Source organism: Cryptotermes secundus, unplaced genomic scaffold (genome assembly GCF_002891405.2).
Source record: "Cryptotermes secundus unplaced genomic scaffold, Csec_1.0 scaffold1278, whole genome shotgun sequence".
Taxonomy (NCBI): Eukaryota; Metazoa; Arthropoda; class Insecta; order Blattodea; family Kalotermitidae; genus Cryptotermes; species Cryptotermes secundus.
In genome coordinates, this window is record NW_019727419.1 from 1 (window position 1) to 25,270 (window position 25,270).

Here is a 25,270-nt window from a genome sequence, read left to right on the forward strand (position 1 = left end):
CTTTCTTCAGGCTATAACACAAACCATACACACCACTGTGCACATATTGCACTATCATTTAACAGGATTGCCAGCATGACACCAATCACAGCATGTGTTCCACTTATAATACCACCTTGTTATAAACAAGAATTCTTCATACAAACAAGATGTGTACATAAAATGGGAAATTTTGAATCATCTGTGGGTGAATGGAAATCTTATCCATTCTTGAAATCACTGCTAACTACACTCACTACACATCACTATACATTATACACAAAGATAGAATGTTCACACTAGAGAAATTAAACTTCACTTTACACTCGTCATTATTGTAACCAAAACAACATACACTATTACACAGCTCTGTCACACACAACCAAGACATAAATTCAAAAAATAACTTCTTCAATGGGAACTAGAAATTCACTTTGCAGCCTCTTCTTACAAATACCTGTAAGAATGCAAAAAAATGTATCATTCTGAGTAATAACCTACACACACATGTAATATTCCGAGGCTACATACCAAAACAACACCGTTTTCTGTCATACCAAATATGCACTCATAAAATATATTTCACTCTCTATCCACATAACCACTAAAACACATTTCTTGCAAACCACTCTACATATTTCACACGAGATTATTAATAATATTGTGACATGTTGCGCAAAGGAGAACCCCCCCACCAGCAGTGACGCGGCGGGTGAGTCAGCGCTCCCCTCCCCCTCCTCCGCACGGTAACGTAACGGTGACGCAACAGGATTGTTACGGTAGTAACAGCGGTTACTACCGCTAGCGTTACTAGCCACACAGCGCCAGGCAACAAGGGTGCCCATTACGTGGCCGTTTTCCGTATTGTCCGATCAAGGCTACATAAGGAGCAGCGAAGGCTATTCACAGTCAGTTGTACTGAGTCAGTCAGTCCTGGCGCTACCGCCGAGTTAGTCCTCGAGCTACCTCCGAATTAGTTCCGAGTTAGCCAGCAACCAGTCATTTGTATTGTGGCATTTGGGGTGTACTATTTGTGATACTGCAGATAGCAATAATCGTAAATCTGTAATTTGGGTGATTGTAAGTGCGAATGTGAAATAAAATTCGCTATATAAAATACGGCGTGAAGTTATTTGTCGCGTCATACGCCCAACACGCGACAATATTTCAAGAATAACCTCAAAGACAGATTGCCTTGCTATACACCCACTATTCTTATATGCAATTACTTTCATTAAATCAATAAATGTACATTATGGTGTAGTCTTCCTTAGCACATACAGTACTTCAATTTCATGGTTCAGAGGGAAAATACTTCGATTTCGTTGTGGAACAGAGGAAACACGTGTTTGTAAAATTTGGTGCACTCGCCATTACTTGGTCCAGGATAATACACACATTAAAGCCTAACAACTGCACTATCTCACCGAATCTTTTATCATATACTTTCAGGCAGATAATTAATCACAACTTGTACATATGTATATAAACATACTCATGACATCTTATTATTTATAAACACCTCTTCATACCAGGAAAGAAACGTACCTTGATGGTGAATATTAGAGTAAATTTTACCGACCACACAACACGTTTTTTATTTACTGTCGCACTACATGTTTCGACCTCAAGAGGTCATCCTCAGGTGTATGAACACAGTTGCACAATCACACGCAATCACATTCGTTTTTCCACTTATTTTGATCCTGTATCCTGTTCAGGTCCACGCTCAAATAATATGTCAAGTTTTTCTTATAAAATATAAGTTAAAAATACAAATGTTAAAAGTTAAAATTTAAAATTTAGTTCACTGTAGCTAGTTATATTATTACCACTTGGTTAAAAAGTTCATGAAAATAAACTTCAACTCATCACATTGACTGTACTTTCACTTTTGAAGGTCTTGTTGTTCTTCGGCGTCCTCTGATGTTGGGTCTATTACGTTCCTTGTCGTGATGGCCATCATGTAAAATTAACTCTAATATTCATTAAAATACACAACAGGATGCAACAAACAATTAAATACCTTGATGGTGTACACCGGACATTCAGGTCACAGTGACAGGGCAGCCAACCTCTTAACATCACTGAAACAGAAACATAGGGAACTGAGTTGATTCTTTTTACGATTATCAGTGAGGTAATCAATATTGAAATCGCCACATACGAGTATAATGAATTCAGTTTTTGATGTGTATAATGATTTGAGCACATCATCCATTTTGAGTATAAAATTACTAAAAAATACCGGAGTGGACTCTGTACACAGATAAAATATAAATATATGATGGTTCATGTCGAATCTTTACAACACACAGTTCTATATCAAATTCTACATAATATTTATCAAGATTTACAGCAAAAAAAATTATATAGTTGAGAACAAATATACATGTTCCACCTTTCATAGCATTAATTCTACAAAAACTGGCCCCAACCACATAATTTTCCATTACAGTGTTGTAAATTTCGGCATTCTTTAGATGGTGCTCGCTAATACAAATGATATGTGGTAGCTCAGAGTATAGGAAACTTAGCAGTTCATTGATTTTTGATTTCAAACCACAGATATTTTGATGGTAGATATTTAATTTTTTTTTTTTGAGACACATGATTTACCACTTTTACTATTCAATCTATTTAAGTGTGATAAATTACAGTAATCTTGGTTACTAAAAATAATAGTTGGGTTTAATTTTCCCATAAAAATCATCTGTTCTTGTTACCGGCTTTTTTCTAATATGTTTACGCTTGTTACCTTCATCAGTATTCTGTGGTAAAGTATGATTGGTAGCAGAGGAATGACTAATTAACTGGGCTTGAAACTCATAATAGCCAACTGCTATAATATTGCATCTCGAATTACTTGTCTTTTTTTATACGGGGAAAAAATAAGATAAGCCAAATTAAGAGAAACCATCTTTTTTCCTCTGCCATTCAAGTGAAACCCATGTTTAGTATAATAATGCCTACTGTCATCTATTACAAGAACACTAAGATGAGAGAACAGTTTACCCAATTTAATTAATCTTCTATTAAATTTGGCAATCTCATTATTAATACTGCTATTAGCATCTTCTAAGTCATGTCTAGTAGGAAATGTTAATAAAACAGTTTTTGTGAGTGTAATTCTCTTGATAAAATCGATTAAATCGCTAAAAACCTCACTTAATTTAACTCTGCCTGTCATTAGATCCAGAGGAAAGAATAATAAAATCACTAGATAATATCTTATTAATCTCATTATTAGTTTGTTCTAATATACTCTTTGTTCCCACTCCAGGTTTGATAAAACCACTTACTTGGAACTGGTCATTCAGATAAGTTTTTATATTTGCAGAATACCCTCTTAAATGACTATCTCCTATAAGCAGTACTTTGTGTTTCTTGCAGTTAGGAATACTAGATCTATCATCTAACAATTCAGCATACAAATCATTTAAAGTACTTTGAGTAAGAGATGTTTAATTGTTCTTGAAAGCAATATTAAAAATCCCTAGTTTCCAAAACATAGCCATTAATTATAGTTTGAATTTTATTTTTAGATTCCATATTTTCATTCTGGGTATGCATAAGATCATTTATCTGCTGATTTTTCCTTTTCCTAGGTATTCTGGAGTCACAATAATTTATAATATGTTTGTTTGTGCCATTCCTTCATCATAGTAACTCTTCCCTTTTTTATCTAACATCTTTAGTCACACATAAAGTCTCTTAATTTACAAAGTTACTTCCTCTTATATCTTCCATAGGCTGCCCGTTGTTTAAATATTCGTTCCCCTTCACAGCCATATTTTCTGCACCAACCATAACCTCAGATTTTGTGTCACCTGCTCCCAGTTCATTATATAGTAAGAGAATGGAAAGCCACTAGATTCTAAAGGGTTCTGATGATGGTGGGTGACACACAGAATTACTGGGCTTTTGGACTTTTTCCATCGTCCGGAATTCTAGGTAATAGAGTCAGCCATGTGAAACATGCGGCCCCCATCACCACAGAGTGCGGCCTCTCAACTTTTAGAGCTAATTGATATTAAAATCAATATTAAAATTTTAGTAGAAATATTTTTTGTAAAGACAATTTTCCAACAGACCAGAAGACAAGAAGTCTCAGGCAGACATAAAGGAGCAGGCTGCAGGAAAAGTGATTCTGAGAATTGCAGAAGGGTTGTCCAACTAACGGTTTGTAAAGGTCGTGAAGGACAAACTATTGTATTTCAGAAGGTTAATGCACTAAAATCCGCATAGCCTCATCACTCGAAGTATTTCCAAAAATCCCTTTTCGAGGCGTAGTAAGAAGGCAAGGAGGGTGGCAACTGACAGACAAGTGCAAGGGATTTCTACCTTCAAACCTAGCGTGCAACCCCCAGCCATTCTCTAATGGGCTGCTAAGAAACTTTCACTTTTATGACCATTGAGACAAGATACATCTTCCTACTAGTCCGGTAGTCTCTTGTGGGTGAAATCATCCAGAAGGTCACTCACCGTTTAAAAAAAAATTCAAAATTTGTACACGTATTTTTAAATATCTTCACACCTCAAAAATATTTTTTAAAAATTGTAATCCGCTCGGCTCTCCCGGTACAGCCGTTTTTATAACGCGAAAAAACGCGTTTTCGGCTCAAATGGAGGTTTGCGTTATCTTCTGTATCTCGATAACTGTTGAAGCTAGAGACTCCAATGAAAAACCCAATTTGTTCCTCATGGTATGGACAACAAATCATATCATTACAAGGTTTCACTCAACTCACTTCCTCTAGGTGTAATTAAGATTGAAACTTTGTAATGCCGTAGAATTTCGGCAAGGGATTTTGTAACTTTTAGGTATTAAGTTATCTTGGGCCCAGTAGAGAAGTTAGACGAAGGGTAAAGTTTGAAGAGAATGCGGAAGAGCGACGTCAGTAGAAATTTGTCGCATTGCTTAGACCGCTGATTCACGCGGAAGAGACTGAAAACGGCTGTAGGGCCAAGGCGTACAGAGTGCCGACTCAGCGAGACGGCCTGAGGAGATCCAACCCTCTTTACCCAGCTGACCAACGAGAGACGGACCCTTGGGGAAAAATTCGCTCTAGTGAAGAGGCGGAGCTTACCCCAAGACATTAGTCAGCAGGGGGAAGGTTATAAAGTTGCGGACGCAACTGGAAGAGGTCTATCATTGAATCGATCATGGAATCTTTTCGGATCAAACAATCAATCCTTTGAGCATCGTAACTGAGTGTACAATGTTAAGTGAGTAGCCAGCCAGATGCCCGGAGGGCCAAAGCCATGGTCCTGCCAGACCAGGTGAGGGGACACCATCAGCTTCCTACACCAAGGAAGTGGAACTGTTCATATCAGTCATGGATATACAGTGAGATATTATTAAAGTGTCATGTTACAGGGTTAGGGCAGAGAGAGTAGGCCCTGAGTGGGGACGTAGGAAGTACCTCGAAGGCTAGGGATTGTGAACCCAAGTGTATTTTTCTCTAAATTACAATGTGTACGTAACCGGCCACTGTCGGCCATGAAAGTGATATGTATAAAGTGTATATATATTAGTAGACGAGAGTAGACCGAGTGAAGGGGATGTGTGGTGTTAATGACTTACCCCCAGTCACACCCTCTATTCCCCCGTTCTCCCGTACCTCCCTGTGTTATCGGGACTGTGAACTCACAGCCAAGAGGTAGTTAACGAGTCAAGTACCAAGTGCTTAGCCTTGCAACTGGCCATTCCCCAAGGGCGCAACGGCATGGATGGCGGAAGGGGTGAAGCGAATCCTCCACGCCCCCCTTCGCGCCGTAACATAGGGTGACAGCGGTGGGATACCTCCAGACTGACTGGGGTACAAGGGCAGACTGCAGCTTGGAGGTGAAGGCGAGACACAGAGAGTCGGATTCCAGTTGTCACAAGGGTTAGACGAGCAGGGCTGCGGCCTCAACCCTTGTAGGGAATATTTAAAGTGCCCGCCCAATTCTCTGTACTTCATCAAGCATCTCTTATTCTAACAATATAGCACTGTTAAATCCAATTGCTTGCTGTTGTCTTTCCACCTAATCCCAACCCCGTACATCGAATCGCTCACCGCTCGGCGAACCTGAGTATCCCTGAAATACTGGGATACATTATATTCCCCATGTAGGAAACAACAAAGGGTAGAATTTGAGGCTTTCACGGCGGTGACTATGAAGAAAGCAGTATGGTTCATAAATTTTAAGCTTGATCTTGAAAATTTTTAAAACAAACTTTTGAAAAAGTTTTAACACAAAGAAGGCCGCCGTGAATGTGGAAGGTTGAACATTGCGTATATTGTGCATTTTAGACATCATATGTGTATCCATACAATTAACATCTATTGTAATAGTAGTTTCCGAAAGTACTGATACCCTCCGAGGATGATCCGTTAAGGATCGAAACATGTAAGGGAGATAAATCCTCAAGTGATAAAACTTAAATAGTCACATTAGACGGTATTATTTTTGCCTTTGTAAAATATAAGTGTTCCACTTTAGGTAATTATATTGAAATTATTCCTAAATAATAAACAGAATTAAATTTCCTTGTATCAAAATCTAATGTATATTTTTATTTTGAAGTGCGGCCCTGGACTATTGTTTATAGGGCTGAGGTGGCCCTCTGTACAAGCTGCATTTGACATGCCTGCTCTAAGTTCTCTATTACCTAGAATTCCGGACAATGGGAAAAGTCCAAAAACCCAGTAATTCTATGTAATATAGGACCCAGAGTGTCCTCTTATTACATGCAATTCTGGACGATGGGAAAAGTCCAAAACCCAGTAATTCTAGATCATTCTTCCTCATTTCAGGAGGTTCAATTTCTTGCCTGTGTACATTAAATAATCTCATAACACCCTAAGATCCAAGTTCTGTTTCGCTTAAAAAGGGAACGGTGAGGGATCACTGAGTCAATCCATATGTATGCCTAATCTGCATCAAGAACTAATGATGCAGCTTTTTAATAACTCTTGGCATAATGACCATAGCAGAACATTACATCTCTGCCTTCAGTGACATCGACATCGATATCAGATCAATTTTCTTATGTGGCAGTAACAATAGTCCCATTCAATATTGTATCCTGAAATATAATAAATTTTTTAGAAATGTACAACTTTTAAGTGATGTCTGATTCAAACAGAAAATGTCATTGGAGCATCTGTACATGCAAAACTGATTTATAATTTGTTAATTTACAAAAGATGCAGCCATGGCCTATCTAATATTTCTCAAAAACTATCTAGTTACATGAGCTTTTTACTTTTAACACCAACATTATTATAATGTTAAATGTGTATTTCTGTTTTCTCACACTATGCCGTAATGACAATTCAGATTTTAGGTTATCACTATCTCCCGTCCAAATGTAATGTCTCAGCAACCTCATGTCATTATAATTCACCCTAAAAGACTTAATAATTTTAGCTTTCCTGTTTTATCACGAGACTCTGTTGTCTAGTGGCAAGAGTTCCTGGCTACATATCCAGAGATTTGGGTTTGATTCCTGGCAGATTTTCTGAGTAGTGGGCCTGGAAAGGGGTCCGCTCAGCCTCATGATAACTGAGCAGCTATTTCAAGGAAATAGTGGCTCAGGTCTAGAAAACCGAGATTAACGGCCGTAGGAATCTGTTGCGTTGATCACGTGACACCCTCTGTCCTCTTAAAGTTGGCACTAAATTCGCCGAGAAGCAGCAGTCGCTCGGTTGGTATAATTCACTTGTGGACTACAACCACGGAGTTTGATTGTTTGTTTAGTTTTATTTTATCGTGATAATGCAAGGTGTGTGTTGCTATCATTTGTTAGCACTGCTTTTGTAAAGTGTACACCATGCACAAGTGTTTAAAATCAAATAATGACAAATTATTTGGAATATGTTTATCAGAAGTAAAAATCCCAAGATAAATAGAAGCTGGTGCATGAGTGAAACGGCTAAAATTAGGCAGATTTACTTTTGCATTAAAGAGACAATATGTCCACAAAAATTGTGAAGGCCACATATAACTAAAGTACCATGGGTTGATATGCTTAGAGAAGCAAGTTTTAAACATGTTTATATACTGGCTGTGTTCTAATTTGTAGTCTGCAATGTACTTATACTCAACAAGCTAAATATATTTTATTATATACTTTTTACACAATGAGATTCCTGAAAAAAAAACATGCAACAAAGAATCTTGCTTGATTCTCTTAAACACATTACAGAAAATATGCACGATTTGTGTTACATGGTAACAGTACTGTTCTCTTGTTTGCACATTATTGTCACCTGTAAGCAAGCCGTTTTTCTGCAAGGTTTACAGACATGGTGGCAAATGATCAGCAAGTATAGAGGAGAAAGCAGCAATAACCTGTTTTTATGATTTTGAATATCTGAGGAAGGGCATTGTGGATGCTAGTCATTGCATCCTGAATGTTTTGAACACATAACACTAATTTGTAGGTCACATTAGTAACAACAAACTGAAAAATAACATCTGAGGTTTTCACAGTGGTGGATGTTTTGATTACAACCATCTAGGTTCTGACATCATACTGTCATGTAGGTAGTCACCAACTTTTACCTGAACGTGGAAGCACTATGTACCTCTGAAACAATGATGGACATTTTGTCTGAGAACAGGAAAAAAAATACCCAAAATCAGTTACAGAGCTCTTAAGCGGCCTCCGTAGTCTAGAGGTAATGTTCCCACCTCATGACTCGTGGTACGCGGGTTCAAATACCTGGCGGAGGTCGTCGAATTTTTAAGGGCAGAAAAATTCAGGGAACAAGTCCTCCGGGAGGGACTTTAAGCTGTGTGTCCCGTGTCATAACTTTACGGCACGTAAAGAACCTCATATCCCCAAAGGGGATCACTGAGCCAAATTCCAGGACGTTCCCGCCCAACAATAGTCTCTAAGGCCTCTGATAGATGGGGGAAGCATTATAGACACTGCTAAGCAAGTGGCCGAACTTGCTTGCTCGGCGGGACAGATGGTATGCACAATTTATCGGTAGGCTAAAGAGACTGGTAAAATATCATAGAGGGAAGCACAACAGATCAAACTGGTCATGGCACATGGGGAAACCTACCCTCCCTAAATAACTAACTACAGAGCTCTTAAGGCTTGAGGAAAAAATATTTGTGCAAGGCACCTGTTACTTCATAAACAAAATTCCTGAAATTAATAAAAGAACGAGAAGTATAGGAATAAAATATTAACAGTATATTCTCAGTAACAGTAATAGTAATATTAATAATTAATTTAAGAGAGATGTCCAAAAGTCACAGGGTCACTGCTATGATAGAATAAGATTTTTATAAGAATGTGCTACAAAGGGCCGGATGTGCATTGCCTAGACCATACAAGATCTCTTTTTCAAATAAAAAGAGTCTTTGAGGTCAGTACCCCCTTTAAAGACATCTGGACAAAGGAAAACTAAGGCAGGAATCAACAATAAAAAAACATCAAACCAACCACCATTCAAACACACTTTTTAATTTAATTTTTCACTTATATTTTTAGTTAGAACAAAGAAAATAACATTTCTTCTCCTGACCTTGAATCTTACTGTTCAAAGCAATTTGCCATAAAAATTCATTACAAGAATTTCATTTCTTGAGAAGGCTCACTTTAATTCTACAAATTAACACTGTTGTTTTGCTGGAAGAACATCCCACACTCTTCCAAAGAAAAATGTACACCATATTTTGCAAAGGCATCTTAAATCAGGTAATCTGGACATTGACTCTGAGCTTCTTTAACAAACTTAAAATTCACACTTCACTTCAAAGCTAGACTCCTGCACAAAAGCAGCAGAAATGTATTGACAAATTCCAAACGAATTAAGTAACTGAGCATTAATCTACAGCAGGCATGTCAAACTCAACTTGTACAGAGGGCCACCTCAACCCTATAAATAATAGTCCAGGGCCACACTTCAAAATAGAAATATGCATTAGATTTTGATACAAGGAAATTAAATTCTATTTATTATTTAGGAATAATTTCAATATAATTACCTAAAGTCACATATCTTACAGTTTTAAAAAGCAAGAGAATGCCATTTTTGACAAGTATCAAACAACTTTTCAATATGTAAAAAGAGAGGTTACACAAGAAATTATGTTAGAAATAGCAAATGATTGAATTTCCTGCAGCCTGCTAATTTATGTCTGCGTGAGACTTCTTGTCGTATTGTCTGGTGGAAAATTGTATTTATAAAAAATATTTCTACTAAAATTTTAATATTGATTTTAATATCAATTAGTTCTAAAAGTTGAGGGGCCGCACTTTGTGGCTATGGGGGCCACATGTTTGACACGGCTGATCTACAGGGACACATCTTACTTTTAAAACGTGGCTAATAGGTCATACTGGATGTTCCACATCCTTCAGCCTAGTAGCAAACGTAAGGCATGTGAAAGAAGAGAAATGTGTACCTAATAACCAAGAGTAATTATAAACCTGCTATCCTTCGAAGGTTTCTTGCACATTCTTATTACAACTACAAATATGAATGTTAAATTTCTCTAGAATGTGAAACACACACTGACACCCAGCCCCTCCCCACCCATTACTAGGTGTTTTCATGTTTTTTACTTGAAATACCGATCTTTGTAAAAAAGGTGTAATTAATATGGGAACTAAAATATTTAATTGCCTGCCTTCCCTTGAATTGAAAATCGTTAAAAATTTTAATGTTTTAAGAGGAAATTAAAAAATTATTTGTTGTGCAGCGCTTTCTATTCTCTTCAAGAATTTTTCAACTAATGTTGGATTGATGACTAGCTTGTTGACTGTCTTTTGGTTTGCAACTTTTAATATTGTGTTTACGTTTTATATTACTGACATTTTTCTTTTGATCTTCTGTATTTTTTAATGTTATGTTCCTTATAATGGTTGCTATATTATAGTGATAAATCACTGTGTAAATTTTATGTGACTTTGACATGTGATGTATTCGTTATTTCAAGACATGTCCAATTGTATTCACTTCAGTTACGGATGAAAATAAAGTTGAAAGTAACACATTGGTCAAGTAACAGAATCCCTGATAAAGATTACATTGGAATATGGATGGCAAAATTCCATGGCCACTGTCATCAGAATTAAGTCTGATGGACTCCTTGTGTGGCTTCTTTAAATACAGTGTCAGTAGCTAGCATACACAATGTCAACTGGTGAGGTGATGGGTGAATGATGAACTGGAAAGGATCTGGAAGGAAGGAGTCATGGTTTCATCAAAGTACTCTGGAATTTGCTTACAGGCACTAAAGGAAACCATGAAAAACCTCGGTTAAGATAGCTGATGGCCTGGTTGCAATTCAAACCAAGCATTCCCCAAATATGAGTCTAGGCTGTTACTGCTAGACAGACACACATAACAGGTCTTTCTGTTACAGCTTCATGTTGGATGCCTTCTTCTGACTCCTGTGCCACAGAGCATGAAAGATCTCATGATCTGGGTTGAACAAGTCTTACAGCCAGTGGACATATGCACGCTTAGCATACTTTGAAATCAAAATGACCATCATTTGGAGATCTCCCATGTTACAGAACAGGCACACTTCTATTAAAAAACTTACACTTGTACTCTGTCATTTGGTACATGTATCACATTTCTTCCTTAAAAAACAATGAATCTGAGCGTGTAAATCTGTTGAGTTCATAATTATCTTGCATATCAAGTGAAAATGCTTTACAGTGGCATGAAAAACTTACCATTTCACGGCCAAATTTTGAACTTCTCCATTTTTGTCTTCCAATAAACGCAATAACATCTTCACAACTTTACGTTCGGAATCATCATCCAATTTAATGCTGTCCTTCTGAAGTTCTGTCATTAAATCACTGGTTGCCATAAAACTAAAATCTTTATCACTTGAGGTCATCTATAACCAAATACATGCAAAAAACATGTATATATTAAATTTTAGAAGACACAACAAAAAACCTCGAAAGATTGGGATGTTCACTTTTCAAAATTTATGGATACGATAGTCACACATTAATCATTTCAATAGATCCTCGACAGTTTCGCTTAACGTTATATTGCATGCATTTAATGACACAAAACGTCATTATTTATGGCAAATCAAGTACGGTGCAATGCTTTTGTCGCTACTTTCATGCAGTTTAAGATGTCTTGGGAATTTACTAACTTACCTTCTCTAGTAAATTTGCTATTTGACACGATACACTCGCCATCTTAATGAATAGCAAGCAAATAAATCAATTAGATGGAATTTAAGAGTGCACAAATCGGAGGGGACAATTCTGTATTAAGATTAGGTTTGTTAAATATTCAAGACAAATGACCGGCACACCTCAAACCCAACTATCCCACCCCACCATCGACGACCATCGACGACCTTCGACCTACTTCTGAGCTCATTAAATACTAGCCCTCTGCAACCTAATGTTATTGACTCCCAATGTTGCTGCCGTGACATCACAAATGTATAATCCTGCCATCTATTTTCAACGTTGAGGATAACTCTGCAAAATGGCCGCAGCAACTGCCAAGAGCTCAGTCAATAAAAAGGTTAGCTACTTCCCGCTGTACTAGACTACAACCACCAGGCCTCCAGAAGCCAGAGCCCACAAAACAATGGCTAATTTTGCCAGCCTGCTCTCTTGCACTGCAGCGGTTCTTACTCTGTTTCTAGAAATGTTGGCCCTTTTGTCATCAAACACATTTCTTGAAAAGTTTACAATGAAATGCTGTAAGAATGAGTCTGTCTAGGTTGTAGTCACCTGCATTACTGATCTAGCCAATTTTAAAACATTTATAGAAAAGCAAGAATGAATAGTATTAAATACTAGAGTCAGTGAGAACTTCCTATTATAACTGCTTGCTACAAATTTTAAACTGTATCACATAAATTAATGGGGAAGAATGCTGGAATGAGACTACAAATCAATAAAGTAAAATTCCAGAAAGGAATCTCAGTACATTTTTGGTCAGAGGCAGAATAAATCGTCTTGGGTTGCCTAGCAACCACAGACACTTTAGAAAATGGTGGGCTGTCTTTACAGGAACTAAGCACGCTTGATAGTTACTTTGAAAAGATGCAATTGACACTGTATTGGTGAACATATTTTATACATTCACAATCTTTATGCAGCCATACTATAACACACTGAAACTACTTAATAATTTTAAGTAAGTTTTGACTGTATTGCAAACCTATTGTTATGAGGCTTAAAAAGTTTTTACTTCGATATTTTCCTCCAGGTAAGGATTTCAAGGTTACACCGTGTTCTTACTCTCAGAAAAAAATTCATAGGTATATGGCTATGTAAAATACAGCATGAGGATTCAGACAGGCTGTAACTTCAAGCTATTAGTTTCAGTTTTTAAGAGTTTTACAAGTACATAGGGATATCACTTTTATGAATATTCATATTCATATTTCTGTCTTCCAGAGATGTATGTACATAGATATGGAATCCATCATCATTTATACTAGATAACAAAATAATAATAAGATATTTAATCATACAATATATCCCACTGGATATCACAAAGTATAAAACATACATATGCGTCTATGATAGGCCACATATAATGTATCACACACTATGCAAAGTAACACTATAATAAAATAATTGATGATACAATGTAAATCCAACTGTACGTCCATTTTGTTGTAAAACTTTTCGGTTTTTTTCTGTAGGTTTTTATTTCTTGATCTACACACTTCCACTTTTACATCCAGTAATATCATCTAGTATACGCACTAGCGTGCACGTGCGCATACGAAAAACCAACTTACCACCACATTGCCTGGAACCGTACTGGGACAGCCATGTGGTCAGAATGTACGACATNCTATTGTCAACTTAAATTTAAAACTCGTGTCATTAAACATAGACTTAATGTCAGATGGCAAATGGTCAAAGTTCTTTACTCCCATATAACATATTCCTTTTACATTTACATTCTGTTTATTCATTACATTCTTTTTAAGATGCAAGTAGCTGTCTTGCTTTACAATTTAAAGAAGACAAGATTGTCAGTGCGTTTTCTACTTTTTAGTTACTTATTTTAGATATAGTACACAATCTTTATATCACTGTATACTAGTCTTTATTTCAATTTATTATATTATTAATGTATGTTATACAAAACTTATTAATGACATTGTATTTTAACTATTGGATTTTTAAGTAATAGACTTGTATAAAACTGTATAAATTGTATAAGGTTTGCCATTGCTCTTACTACAAAAATTGGAGGGGGGCACGCAGTAGCGTAGTTGGTTGAGGGATTATGCTACAAGCTGGAAGGTCGTGGGTTCAAGTCCTGATGAGGTCAATGGATTTTTTCAATTGACCTGATCCTTCCAGCCGCACTATAGCCCTGGGGTCGACTCAGCCTCTAACAGAAATGAGTACCAGGAATTAATTAAATAATTTTCCTGGGGAGTAAGGCTGACAACCTTACCGCCATCTTTGAGCTGACTGTCTAGTTAATGTGAGACCCCCAACGTCTCACAACCCTATCGGCCTTCATGGTCTCTTACCACGATGGCTTTACTTTACTTACTTACTTACTTACTACTAAAATTAACTTATTTTATTATATTGTATACATTTATCAGTACTGTATTACAAATGTGTATGCTATTGGAAGACAAGTGTAATCTTAGTTGTGACTGTAACAAGGACAATCTCCACATCTGCATGAGAATGTACTCTCGACAGGATTTATGGAAGGTGAATAAAAATGAAATGAAATTCCTGTAGACAGAGATTTATTCTGTATATGTTAACTCTTTGACTGGCGCGGGCGTGTTTTAATGCCCGGACGATGCCAGTCGTTCCCTGGCGTAGGCGTGTTTCAACGCTTTGACAATCTCTTCCCTTCTTTGCTCTCTTGGCACACATCAACCAAAGACATATATATGATAGTTTTTGTGCATGTTTGTAAAGAACCCTTGTAAACTTTGTGGGGGTCTATATTACTGTCAGAACCCTCTGAGAAGGAAAAGGTCAGAAAATATTTCACATTCATTCAGTTTCACCACGGCTTCTTGCAGCAAGTGTCTTCGTGTTCCTACAGACCAGTTGGAAAATGTTGTGAACGAGATTTGTTCTGATGATGATAGTGGCGATGAAATAATGATTCCTGAATTGGATGAAGTTGATAGTGACAATAANAGAATATTTGTCCACTAGGCCCCTATTTCACACCCATGGTATGGACAAAACATGTCTTTGCGGTTGAATAGTTTCATTCTATTCAAAAAGAACACAACAAACGAAAAATACAAGAAGAGAAATTACAGATTCAAAGATTTTATATTGGATTGTGTAGAAAAATGACTGAACCAAACAAACAGTGTGGAGAGGGAGAAAAGTCAAAGAATGAAGTGGATGACGAATTTATTGCGTCAGACTAGAGTGCAGTAACGCCTCCGCCCTCGACCTTGAAATGACAACCAGTGAAAGAGCCAGTAAATCGTCTAGAGTGTGGCTTGAAAATTCACAAAATGGTCCATGTTCCTCCCAGTAACAATAAAAAGAATGGTGCCCTGAGAAAATGTCGCGTGAGTGCTAAGCACAAGGTTAGAAAAGAAACAAGTATCATGTGTGAAGGCTGTGGTGTGGCTCTCTGCAAACTTTCATGTTTTAATGTTTATCGCACGAAGAAAAACTAATAAAGAGGTATGGAAAGGCATTTATTGCATAAAATATTGTATTTTAATTAGTTCCTGATAATTTCGTTTTTAAAAACCAATTTTTGTTGAAGTTATTTAGGAAAAAGTAACTACATGCATTTTAGCGACATAAGGTTTAAAGGGCCTGCCAGGACAGGGGTGGGATTTAAATACCCTTCGCGCCAGTCAAAGAGTTAATAGTGATGATATAAATGAGGCACTTATTAACTTGGCTGTAATTCCGTCATATCCACAGGCTAATTTAGGTTTCATTAACCTTATTATTTTTTCTATTTCATTATGTTTTGTTTCTTTCGATACCATTTGTTGAAAGGGTTGCCAAAAGGTCTCTAGTCTATTACCATATCCTTATTTATCCCCTCTTTTGTGACATTAGCCACATCTAGCCTTAACTTTTGGAATTCTTAAGAAAGTCTTTGAAGTCAGTGGTCCACTCCTATTCCACGAGCTGACTCAGTTTGATGGAAAATGAAGCATGTCTGCTTTTAGCCATTCACTGTTTCAACTAACTGATTCAGTTATATTTCACTCTTGATGAAACTCTAATTACAAAACCTAACCAAATTCCAACCTAGCATGTGATGAGGAATCATAGTTCAGCTTATTAATCCATACTTAATTTTCAGATAATGTAATTTCCATTTCAGGCCTTGCCTTGGAGTATGTTCAAGGGGGAAAAACAAGAACAAAGATGTTTGATCTTTTAAACCTTTCTTCAAGGTAAAATATATGGCATTAGACAACACTAGCCCAGTAGTTTTCAGTCTTACTGGCAGACTGTGGATTGTGTCTATTTCACAGAGAGGTCATAGTGGCTGATATACAGTTAGTGAGTTTAACAATCAAGTTCCTTCCGTCAAATGTGACACTTTTTTAAGTTTTCCACCTCGTCAGCACCTGCCTTACATGTTTCGGCTCACCACGGAGCCATCATCAGAGGCATTTATAGTAGAAAAAGAAATCACCAACACACAAAACTTCACTTTGTCCAAGATAGCCACGTTCCAGTTAATTAAAATAATTACAAATAGTTAAAATTACCCAGANAGGCAGGTGCTGACGAGGTGGAAAACTTAAAAAAGTGTCACATTTGACGGAAGGAACTTGATTGTTAATTGGTTAGTGTGACGGACCAGAATGAAAGACCTTAAAGTTAGTGAGTTTGTTATATCATATGCACAGGCTACTGGGTATTCAGAACTGACATACTGCAAATTTAAATTTAATTTTCTGTGACAGAGGTGCTTTAACATGAATGAAAAAGGAGAGGCTAGGTTTACAACCTAGCATAGGCTACAGTTTGTAACAGAAGCCATGAGAGATTGAAGAATAAATGCTAGACCCATTTGTTGCTGACAACAGCAGAAGAAGTTTGATCCTGGAACATGACCCCCTGTAAACTGCATACACATGGAACGTACCTTATCTTGTGTTATATATGTGGTATATTTGAAAGAGCCACACTGAATACTATTTAAAAAAAAAAAGAACCTTACTATGGACAACCGTTCCACTGTCGGCTTTAATGGTAATATATTTCAATACAGAGTTACAGGCCACTGAAACCTAAGGGTTCATTTTTGGCTTCCTTGTATATCCATGGACAGAACTTATATTTACTTATACATTTTTTCCTGCAGGACTAATGTCAATGAATTGGCAGCATCCATAGCAGCGGACGAGCCTCTAGTTACTCCCAATGTGATTCCTCAACTTGCTGAGTCACTTGCTAAGCTCCAGACAAAGATCAGCAATGCAAATAACCATCGGTTTCATAAGTACAAGACTCTCAAGACACATCTGCTGCCACTGACTAATGTTGCATTTGATAGGAGAGGAAAACGGTACTTTTGATCTCAGTTACATTTGATTGTTTGGGTAAAAGCTATCACTGCTTTTCTACTTCTCAAACATGGGTATATAGTTCCTTGTGAGCATGTGCAAAGGATTATATTCATGTGATGGCTCAATCCCCAGACATTACCACTTAGCTTATCTTGGCAAGTGGTGTTTATTTTCAGCTCCCTAATTTATTCTGAGAAGTAATCTTTTGTCAGTTGTTTAAAGTGTATGTTCCAAGTTTCACATTCACCCATGTTTCAACTGCCCTTAACAGAAATTGAAAATGCTCGGCATGTTTGGGACATACTTCGTTTAAATGTCAGCTAGGCTACTAGTTGTCCAGACCAAGGCATTTAATGGAATTCTTTGGAACTTTGTACGGAGACAGCTCATGAACTTGCTAATAATTCTGTATGGAACATATATGACATATAAAAAATGACAAACATGGTGATGGTGCAAAACCTTTGGGTTATGTATAGTAAATTTAATGAACAGAAATGGGTCATTAACTTCTACTTCTGCCAACCTGACTACATAGACTCAAATATGAAATATCAGAAATAAGTAAAATAAAAGTAAAGCAAAGCTATCCCTGTAACAGGCCATGAAGGCCCATAGGGTTGTGAGACGTTAAGGGTCCCACACTATCTAGACAATGGGTTCAGAGATGGCGGTAAGGTTGTCAGCCTTACGAGCCGGCCGCGCTCTACTCCACAGGAAAATAATTTATTTAATTCCTGGTACTCATTTCTGTTAGAGGCTGAGTGAACCCCAGGGCCATAGTGCTGCCGGAAGGATTAGGTCAATTGAAAAAAATCCAATGACCTCATCTGTATTTGAACCCACGACCTTCCGACTTGTAGCATAGTGTCTTAACCACTATGCTACAACGGCCATACCATGTTGAAAACGCCGGTTCTCGTCCGATCGGAAATAAGTAGGAATAGTAAATTTTTCCCAGAACTTCTTGTGTGTATGTACACAATAAACTGGTTCTATTTCAGCTGTATCACTGGGAGTTATGATCGTACTTGCAAACTTTGGGATATCGACTTTGGCAAAGAACTCGTCACCCTGGAAGGTCACAAAAATGTAGTTTATGCTGTAGCATTCAACAGTCCATGTGAGTAAGTACAAATCATGGATGAAAATCATACAACCTTCAAGATACCAGACAGGATACCCTCAGCATAACTGAACCAGACTAATTTCCAAGGTCTTGAAAAGTTACAAAATATTGTCAAGTGTAGGGTACTACACATATTGAGAATGATGATTTATTAGAATGTTGGTTATAATCTCTCTTAATCACACTTAAATACAGCACTACTGCTGATTTATACACACACTGGTCCTATCCTGGTACAACTAAAACAGAGGAACTATAAAAGTCTCATTAAATCACATCTCCCAATCAACACTACACTAAAGCACACCTAAAGTCTTCAAATCACACTTTAAATCTTCAGAGGTCTTCTATGAACTTCCCGTGGCTGTCTCCTACCAAGAAATCAGAACTCAGAACTCTGTCACTTTTAGTTCCAATTTGCTTTCTCACATGCTTCTGAGCCTACTGTTTCTCTCTGGCAGCTCAGTAATTGTGCTAACTTATATAGCCGAGGGACAGATATCGACCAACAAGACCAACAATAAACACATATCATGTGACGCCCCCCCATTGTTCCTCTGTGACATCACCACATGTCCGCAAACTGATGGACATGCAGGAAACACAAGTCATGTAACAGTCACCTATTATTGATGTGTGACATCACCACTCCTGTGCCAGCTGCCATACACACAAAAAACGCAGCTTGCCCAACTGTTGCATGCACATTCGTATTTAGAGATGTTGCCTGGCAAAGCGTTGATCAACTATGCCACAGTATAGAAATTAACTAACAGGAAAGATTAATAAATGAAAGGAAAAATACTTAATTACTCAGGAGGAAATATACTGTATATTCATCAAGTGATAGCTGAAAATTTAAAAGCATATAATATGGAATAGTGACTGGATGACACAAAATTTAAAACCACAGTATCTGAATGAGTAACAGAATTGACCAAAAAAGTTTGTATGTGTATACTTACAGCTTCATTCAATTATTCTGGTGATGATGACAAGATAATTTATAAATCTGTTAGAATTAAATGAAACACTATATACGAAACAAGAAATTCAGCAACTTGGTACACAATTGCCATAGTATACGTGATCATGCATACTATGTGATAAGTTTTCTACTGTCATTGCTAAAACTTCAGTTCTTTTACTAATTGTTCAAATTTGTGCATCTGGCCTATATGTTCCCATCAAAAAAAAAAAAACTCCGTGATTTTAGTCTGAAAGCGAACTATACCAACTGAGCAACCGCCGCTTGGCAGCAAAGTTCAGTGTCAACTTTTGCAGATAGAGTGTGTCACGCGATCAGCACAACGAATCCCCACGGCCGTTAATTTCGGTTTTCTACACTGGAGCGTCTATTTGCTTGAAACAGCTCCTCAATTATCATCATGAGGCTGAATGAACCTTGTTCCAGACCCACTACTTCTCAGAAAAAATCTGGTAGCGCCGGGAATCGAACCCGGACCACTGGATCTGTAGCCAAGAACACTGACTACATCATATGTTCCCATTTCTAATATAAAATAACTTTATACATGGACAAATACCGTCTTAAGTGCAACAATTTTATTGTAGTTTTTACTTCTTTTTCCTCCTCCACACTACACGTTTCGGCCCTAAATGGCCATCATCAGGTGTGTATTACTCACGTAGCTGTTACACTGCTTGTTAAAATTTAAAATCACCAGTCTTTCTAATTCTATAAAATCTTTGTTAATCTACACGCGTCGATTTGATTTTTAAATTTGCACACACATAGAAACATACAATCCCATATTTCAAACTATATACAAAATCTATACAGACTAACGGTACCTCCCTCCCCCCACTACCCATTCCCCATCCAACACTCACGAACATAAAACACAGCACACAGTACACCAGACAGCAAACGTATTAAAGATAAGCAGCGACACACACAGAGTGAGCACAAATAACAGTATAAATATATAAGAATAACATAACATAACATAACATAAGATAGTAACACGAATATTTGTATATTACAGACAACACATGAACAGCGATAAAAACAAGAAGTGGCCGCTGCAGCACCGTAGATATAGGGCATGTACCCTGAAAAATTTTAATTAAAAATTTGAAAAAGAAAGAGAACAGAGATCTTATATACATTTTAACTTGAATTAAAGTTTTAAAAAGTGCAAATTTAAAAATCAAATCGACGCGTGTAGATTAACAAAGATTTTATACAATTAGAAAGACTGGTGATTTTAAATTTTAACAAGCAGTGTAACAGCTACGTGAGTAATACACACCTGATGATGGCCATTTAGGGCTGAAACATGTAGTGTGGAGGAGGAAAAAGAAGTAAAAACTACAATAAAATTGTTGCACTTAAGACGGTATTTGTCCATGTATATTGTGTGAGTGTAACAGGATGCTGAAATATAATATTACAAAATAACTTTCCTTAACAAATATAGAATATATATCTTCAAGACTGTGTAACCAAAATAGTATTCATATCAATTAATTTTAAACATTATTCCCACAGCGACAAGATATTGACAGCCTCTTTTGATAAAACTGCTCGCTTGTGGTCAGCTGAGACAGGTGAATGCTACAACACTTTGTGGGGTCACACAGCAGAGGTGGTCACAGTTCAGTTCAACCCCCGAAGGCTTCTGGTGGGCACTGGCTCCATGGATTTCACTGCCAGACTTTATCATATTGCCACAGGTGGGCATCATATAACCATTTTCTTTTGATGTTTCGACTTTCACAAGTAATATGGGTGAGATAAACCCTTTTCCACTCTGCTATCTACCTGCACATATTTCTCTTCACCTTGATTTTAGTTTTATACTTCTGTTTTCAACTTCTTTCATTCTTTTATACTTCCTTTATGTCTTGCCCTTCCTGTAGGTCTTTTATTATTTGTTTTCAGTTCTCAAACAGTTACTATTCCACTCCCATGTGATCAAACCACTGTAGTACTCTTTCTTAGTTTCATTTCTAAAAATATCCACTATATTTTGCACATTACTGCATTTATAACATTCTCATTTTAATGTCAGTTCCTGTATGAATATCAACAACACTGCAGGAATACAGATGACTCATATCTTTCTTGTGGTATGTCTATCTTTCTTACCTGTATAACCAAATGGGCAGAAAATTGCTTTTATGATGATCATCAGTCATTAATCATGATTAAAGGACATGTACATTCGGGCAAATTTATTTTCCCATCGAGTAAAGAGTCATCAAAAAACTTATCTAAATTGGTCCTTCAAATCTATCATNCCCAACAAGATCACAAAATGGCTCTGCAACTGCAATAGATAATGTAATTATTGATGCGACTCTGCAGGGGAATTATGTAATACATCCCTTATGTAATGGGCTTTCTGATCATGATGCCCAATTGTTTTAAGAGAAGTTAAAGCTTTTATTAAGAATGGGAGTGTCAGGGGGAAAAAATAAGGAAAATTGATCAGGCTACTGAGTTGGATTTCAAATATAAGCTGAGTTTCAAAACTTTGGACTCAGTCTTTGGTGCTAACGACGTAAATACAACGTATAATTCTTTTCTTAACTTATTTCCCAGAATAGTCTATTCAAGTTTTCCTCTAAAAGAACAGATAATTAAATCCAATAATAATTCATAAATTACCCTTGACATAAGTATCTCCTGTAGGCATAAAAGAGATCTTTACTTATTATGCAGGAATAGTAATGAGGAGGCCTTGAAGAATCATTATAGACAGCATTGTAAGATACTAAAATCGTTATAAGGTATGCTAAAAGAAAGCATTATAATAAACAGGTATTAAATTCTGGTAATAAAATAAGAACTGTCTGGGACATTACAAAACTATTAACTTGGAAGTTATCCAAAGTAGACACAATTCAAGAATTAAAAGTAAATGGAGAGGGTATTACTAATAGACGAGATATAGCAGATTTCTTGAATAGTTTCTTCATTTGTATTTGAAAATAATATAAATACAAAGTTTTAAAATTAATAATAAACCATTAGATTACTTGCGACAAGCTTCTAACCATCCTTTCCCTAGTATAAAATACCATGCCGTAACGTCTACTGAGATATCTAAAATTATTAAATCTCTAATAACAAAAGGATCTCACAGCTATGACGAAATATCAGTTAAAAGTTCTAAAAATTAGTTCTCCATTCATTATTTCTTCACTAACTTATATTAGCATTAAAATGCTACCTTCTGATATTTTTCCCGATAGGCTAAAATATGCTGAGATTAAGCCTCTGTTTAAGGGTGGTCATAAAAATGATCCTACTAATTATAGATAGATTTCCTTTTTAACTTCCTTTTCAAAAATCTTTGAGAGGATTATATTAGCCAGACTGAATCAGCATGTCTATGACCACAATATTATAGTTAATGAACAATTTGGTTTTAGACCTCAATCTTCAACTATTAGAGCTTCCTACGTATTAATTAATGAAATATTAGAAGCATTATATAAGCAAAAAATCGTAGGTGGTATTTTCGGCGACTCAAAAAAGTCTTTTGATAGTGTTAATCATGGGATTTTATTGAACAAACTTCAATTTTATGGAATAGATGGTAAATTTCGTGACTTAATTACATCCTATTTATCTGATAGATATCAGAGAGTTTTAATATCAAGCGCCGACTTAAGTTACGTTGGTACCTCCAGTTGGGATATTGTAAGGCATGGTGTCCCACAGGGGTCCAATCTTGGTCCACTTTTTTCTCTTTTATATAAATGATCTACCTAAAATTTTTAATAACTCAGTCAAATCAGTTTTATTTGCAGATGATACAAGTTTAGTTATTAGTAGTTACAATAGTATACAATACAGAAATGATGTTGATATTTCCTTTGCTTATCTTAATGATTGGTTTATTTCCAATTTATTAACTCTAAATTTTAACAAAACTAAACATATAGACTTGAAAGGATTCTGACGATGGTGTATACTGTACTTCTTTTGGACTTCACCCATTGTCTTTTACATACCAGACGATTGGTGAAGTCCAAAATAAGCCAAAAGAAGTAAAACTAAACATGTTCAATTTAAGATAAAGCCAAGTTCTAATAGTGTAATTTCTGTTAATTATCATAATAATGTGATTTTAAGCAGTACAAATGTGAAATTTTTGGGATTAGCTATTGAAAGCTCATATATCCCAACTCGTGTCAAAATTGTGCAAGGCTTGTTACTCAATGAGGGTGATCAAGCCCATTATGCCCACATAGACATTAAAAATGGTATATTACTCTTATTTCCATTCACTTTTGTCCTATGGAATTATTTTTTGGGGCACATTTTCACAATTCAAAAGATAATAATTAGAACCATGAGTGGGTTGAGATCTAGGGACTCTTGTAGAGATGCATTTAGGGATTGGGGAATTTTGCCATTGCAGTCCCAATACATATTTTCTTTATTAATGTTTGTTGTGAATAATATGGGTTTATATCACACGACATCACAAATTCATGGCCTTAATACTAGGCGTAATTTTGATCTTTATTGCCCTCACACAAATTTGACAACTTACCAGAGAGGACCTTATTATTTTGGTATTAAACTTTATAATCACCTTCCTCTAAATATAAAAGAGTTAATTCATAATATTAAGCAAGTTAGAGCAGCTTTAAGTGCTTTTTTACATACTAAATCCTATTAAACTTTAGATGAATATTTGAATTAGGGATAGTTTCTTGTTTAGCTATGACCCATTATTTGATCTATTGTCGTGTATAGTGTGACGTGTTGCGCTATGCAGGACACCCCTCCCCCTGCCAGCGGTGACATAACACCATCAGACTGCTGTCGTTACTAAGGTAGCAGGCAAGTCAACACCCCTTCCCCTATCCCGCCAGCGGTGATGTGGCCAAGGGATACCACGGTTGCTATGCAGCCGTAAACAACTCCCGATAGCATTGCCAGTAACACCTGTAACCATGGCGCCAGACAACAGTGGTGCCCATTACGTGGCTGTTTTCTGTGTTGTCCGGAACGAGGCTAAATAAGGAGCAGCGAAGACTATTCACAGTTAGCTCTCAAGTTCTGAGTTACGGACGCGTGTGTGAGAATCGGTGATAGTTCGTGATAACCGAGTAATAATTGGGAGTGTGTGATACAGTTGCACTTCTATAACTCCCACGTTATAAAAATGTGGAGACTACTGACAATAGAGTGAACGGAATACTGAATAGGGTTTGTACATTGTGAAAACCCATAACAGTGTTATAATTAAATGTAGCCAAGACTTGTAGGTTGTTAAATAAACCAATTAACAATCCGGACGTTGTCTTCAGTAACTAAACACGTTACAATATGTTCCAATTTTGTATTATATTTTATATACACATGGTAGGTTATGTAGTTGCAGTATGTGTAGGGTTTCATATGCTTGATTTATTGTTGTGGATTTATGTGCATTGTTCTGTTGGCTACTTGCTGATTTAGCAAGCTTGTGGTGTGACAGGTTCTGTAACCAATGGCTTCGGCCTTGTATGGAAGTGCTGGAACGTGTAATAAATACAATACAATACAATACAATCAACGCTCCCATACAGGCTTACTTGGTCTGTGGTGGATACTTCAGAATATAATCTTCCTATTGTCTGTAAAGAACCTTCTACTTATTCTATGCTATTCAATTGTGACGGGTT

The 25,270-nt window shown here is 36.6% G+C and overlaps 2 protein-coding genes across 4 annotated transcripts in view; one reads left to right on the forward strand and one right to left on the reverse strand.

Annotated features, from left to right (window-relative positions):
* Nucleotides 1-62: 62 nt before the first annotated feature.
* On the reverse strand, nt 63-12,328 carry LOC111864800 (cullin-associated NEDD8-dissociated protein 1-like). 3 transcript variants are annotated; one of them, XM_023852314.2, is made up of 4 exons: nt 12,122-12,328; nt 11,678-11,847; nt 2,006-2,066; nt 63-436 (listed from the first exon to the last, which is right to left on the reverse strand). In XM_023852314.2, exons 1-3 carry the CDS (start codon nt 12,161-12,163, stop codon nt 2,033-2,035), a joined length of 246 nt encoding a protein of 81 aa, XP_023708082.1. In that variant the 5' UTR covers nt 12,164-12,328; the 3' UTR covers nt 63-436; nt 2,006-2,032. The 3 variants fall into 3 exon arrangements, with proteins under 3 accessions (XP_023708082.1, XP_023708081.1, XP_023708083.1); XM_023852313.2 differs by lacking the exon at nt 63-436 and having other exon boundaries at nt 1,793-2,066; XM_023852315.2 differs by lacking the exons at nt 63-436; nt 2,006-2,066 and adding an exon at nt 7,027-7,054.
* Nucleotides 12,329-16,751: 4,423 nt separating this feature from the next.
* LOC111864803 (dynein assembly factor with WDR repeat domains 1) overlaps nt 16,752-25,270 on the forward strand; it is a 34,102-nt gene continuing 25,583 nt past the window's right edge. The window contains exons 1-3 of the mRNA XM_033751583.1: nt 16,752-17,486; nt 18,492-18,614; nt 21,132-21,316. Of these exons, the coding sequence (XP_033607474.1) occupies nt 17,242-17,486; nt 18,492-18,614; nt 21,132-21,316 (553 nt within the window). The 5' untranslated portion in view covers nt 16,752-17,241. The remainder of the gene's footprint in view (nt 17,487-18,491; nt 18,615-21,131; nt 21,317-25,270) is intronic.

What these genes read in the sequence shown, in the direction of transcription:
- LOC111864800 (XM_023852314.2), bottom strand. Translation starts at nt 12,163, where the DNA reads ATGGCGAGTGTATCGTGTCAAATAGCAAATTTACTAGAGAAG. An exon ending in TAGCAAATTTACTAGAGAAG is followed by an intron (nt 11,848 to 12,121) that starts GTAAGTTAGTAA and finishes ATTTGGTTATAG; the next exon opens with ATGACCTCAAGTGATAAAGA. An exon ending in CAAAATTTGGCCGTGAAATG is followed by an intron (nt 2,067 to 11,677) that starts GTAAGTTTTTCA and finishes TTTCTGTTTCAG; the next exon opens with TGATGTTAAGAGGTTGGCTG.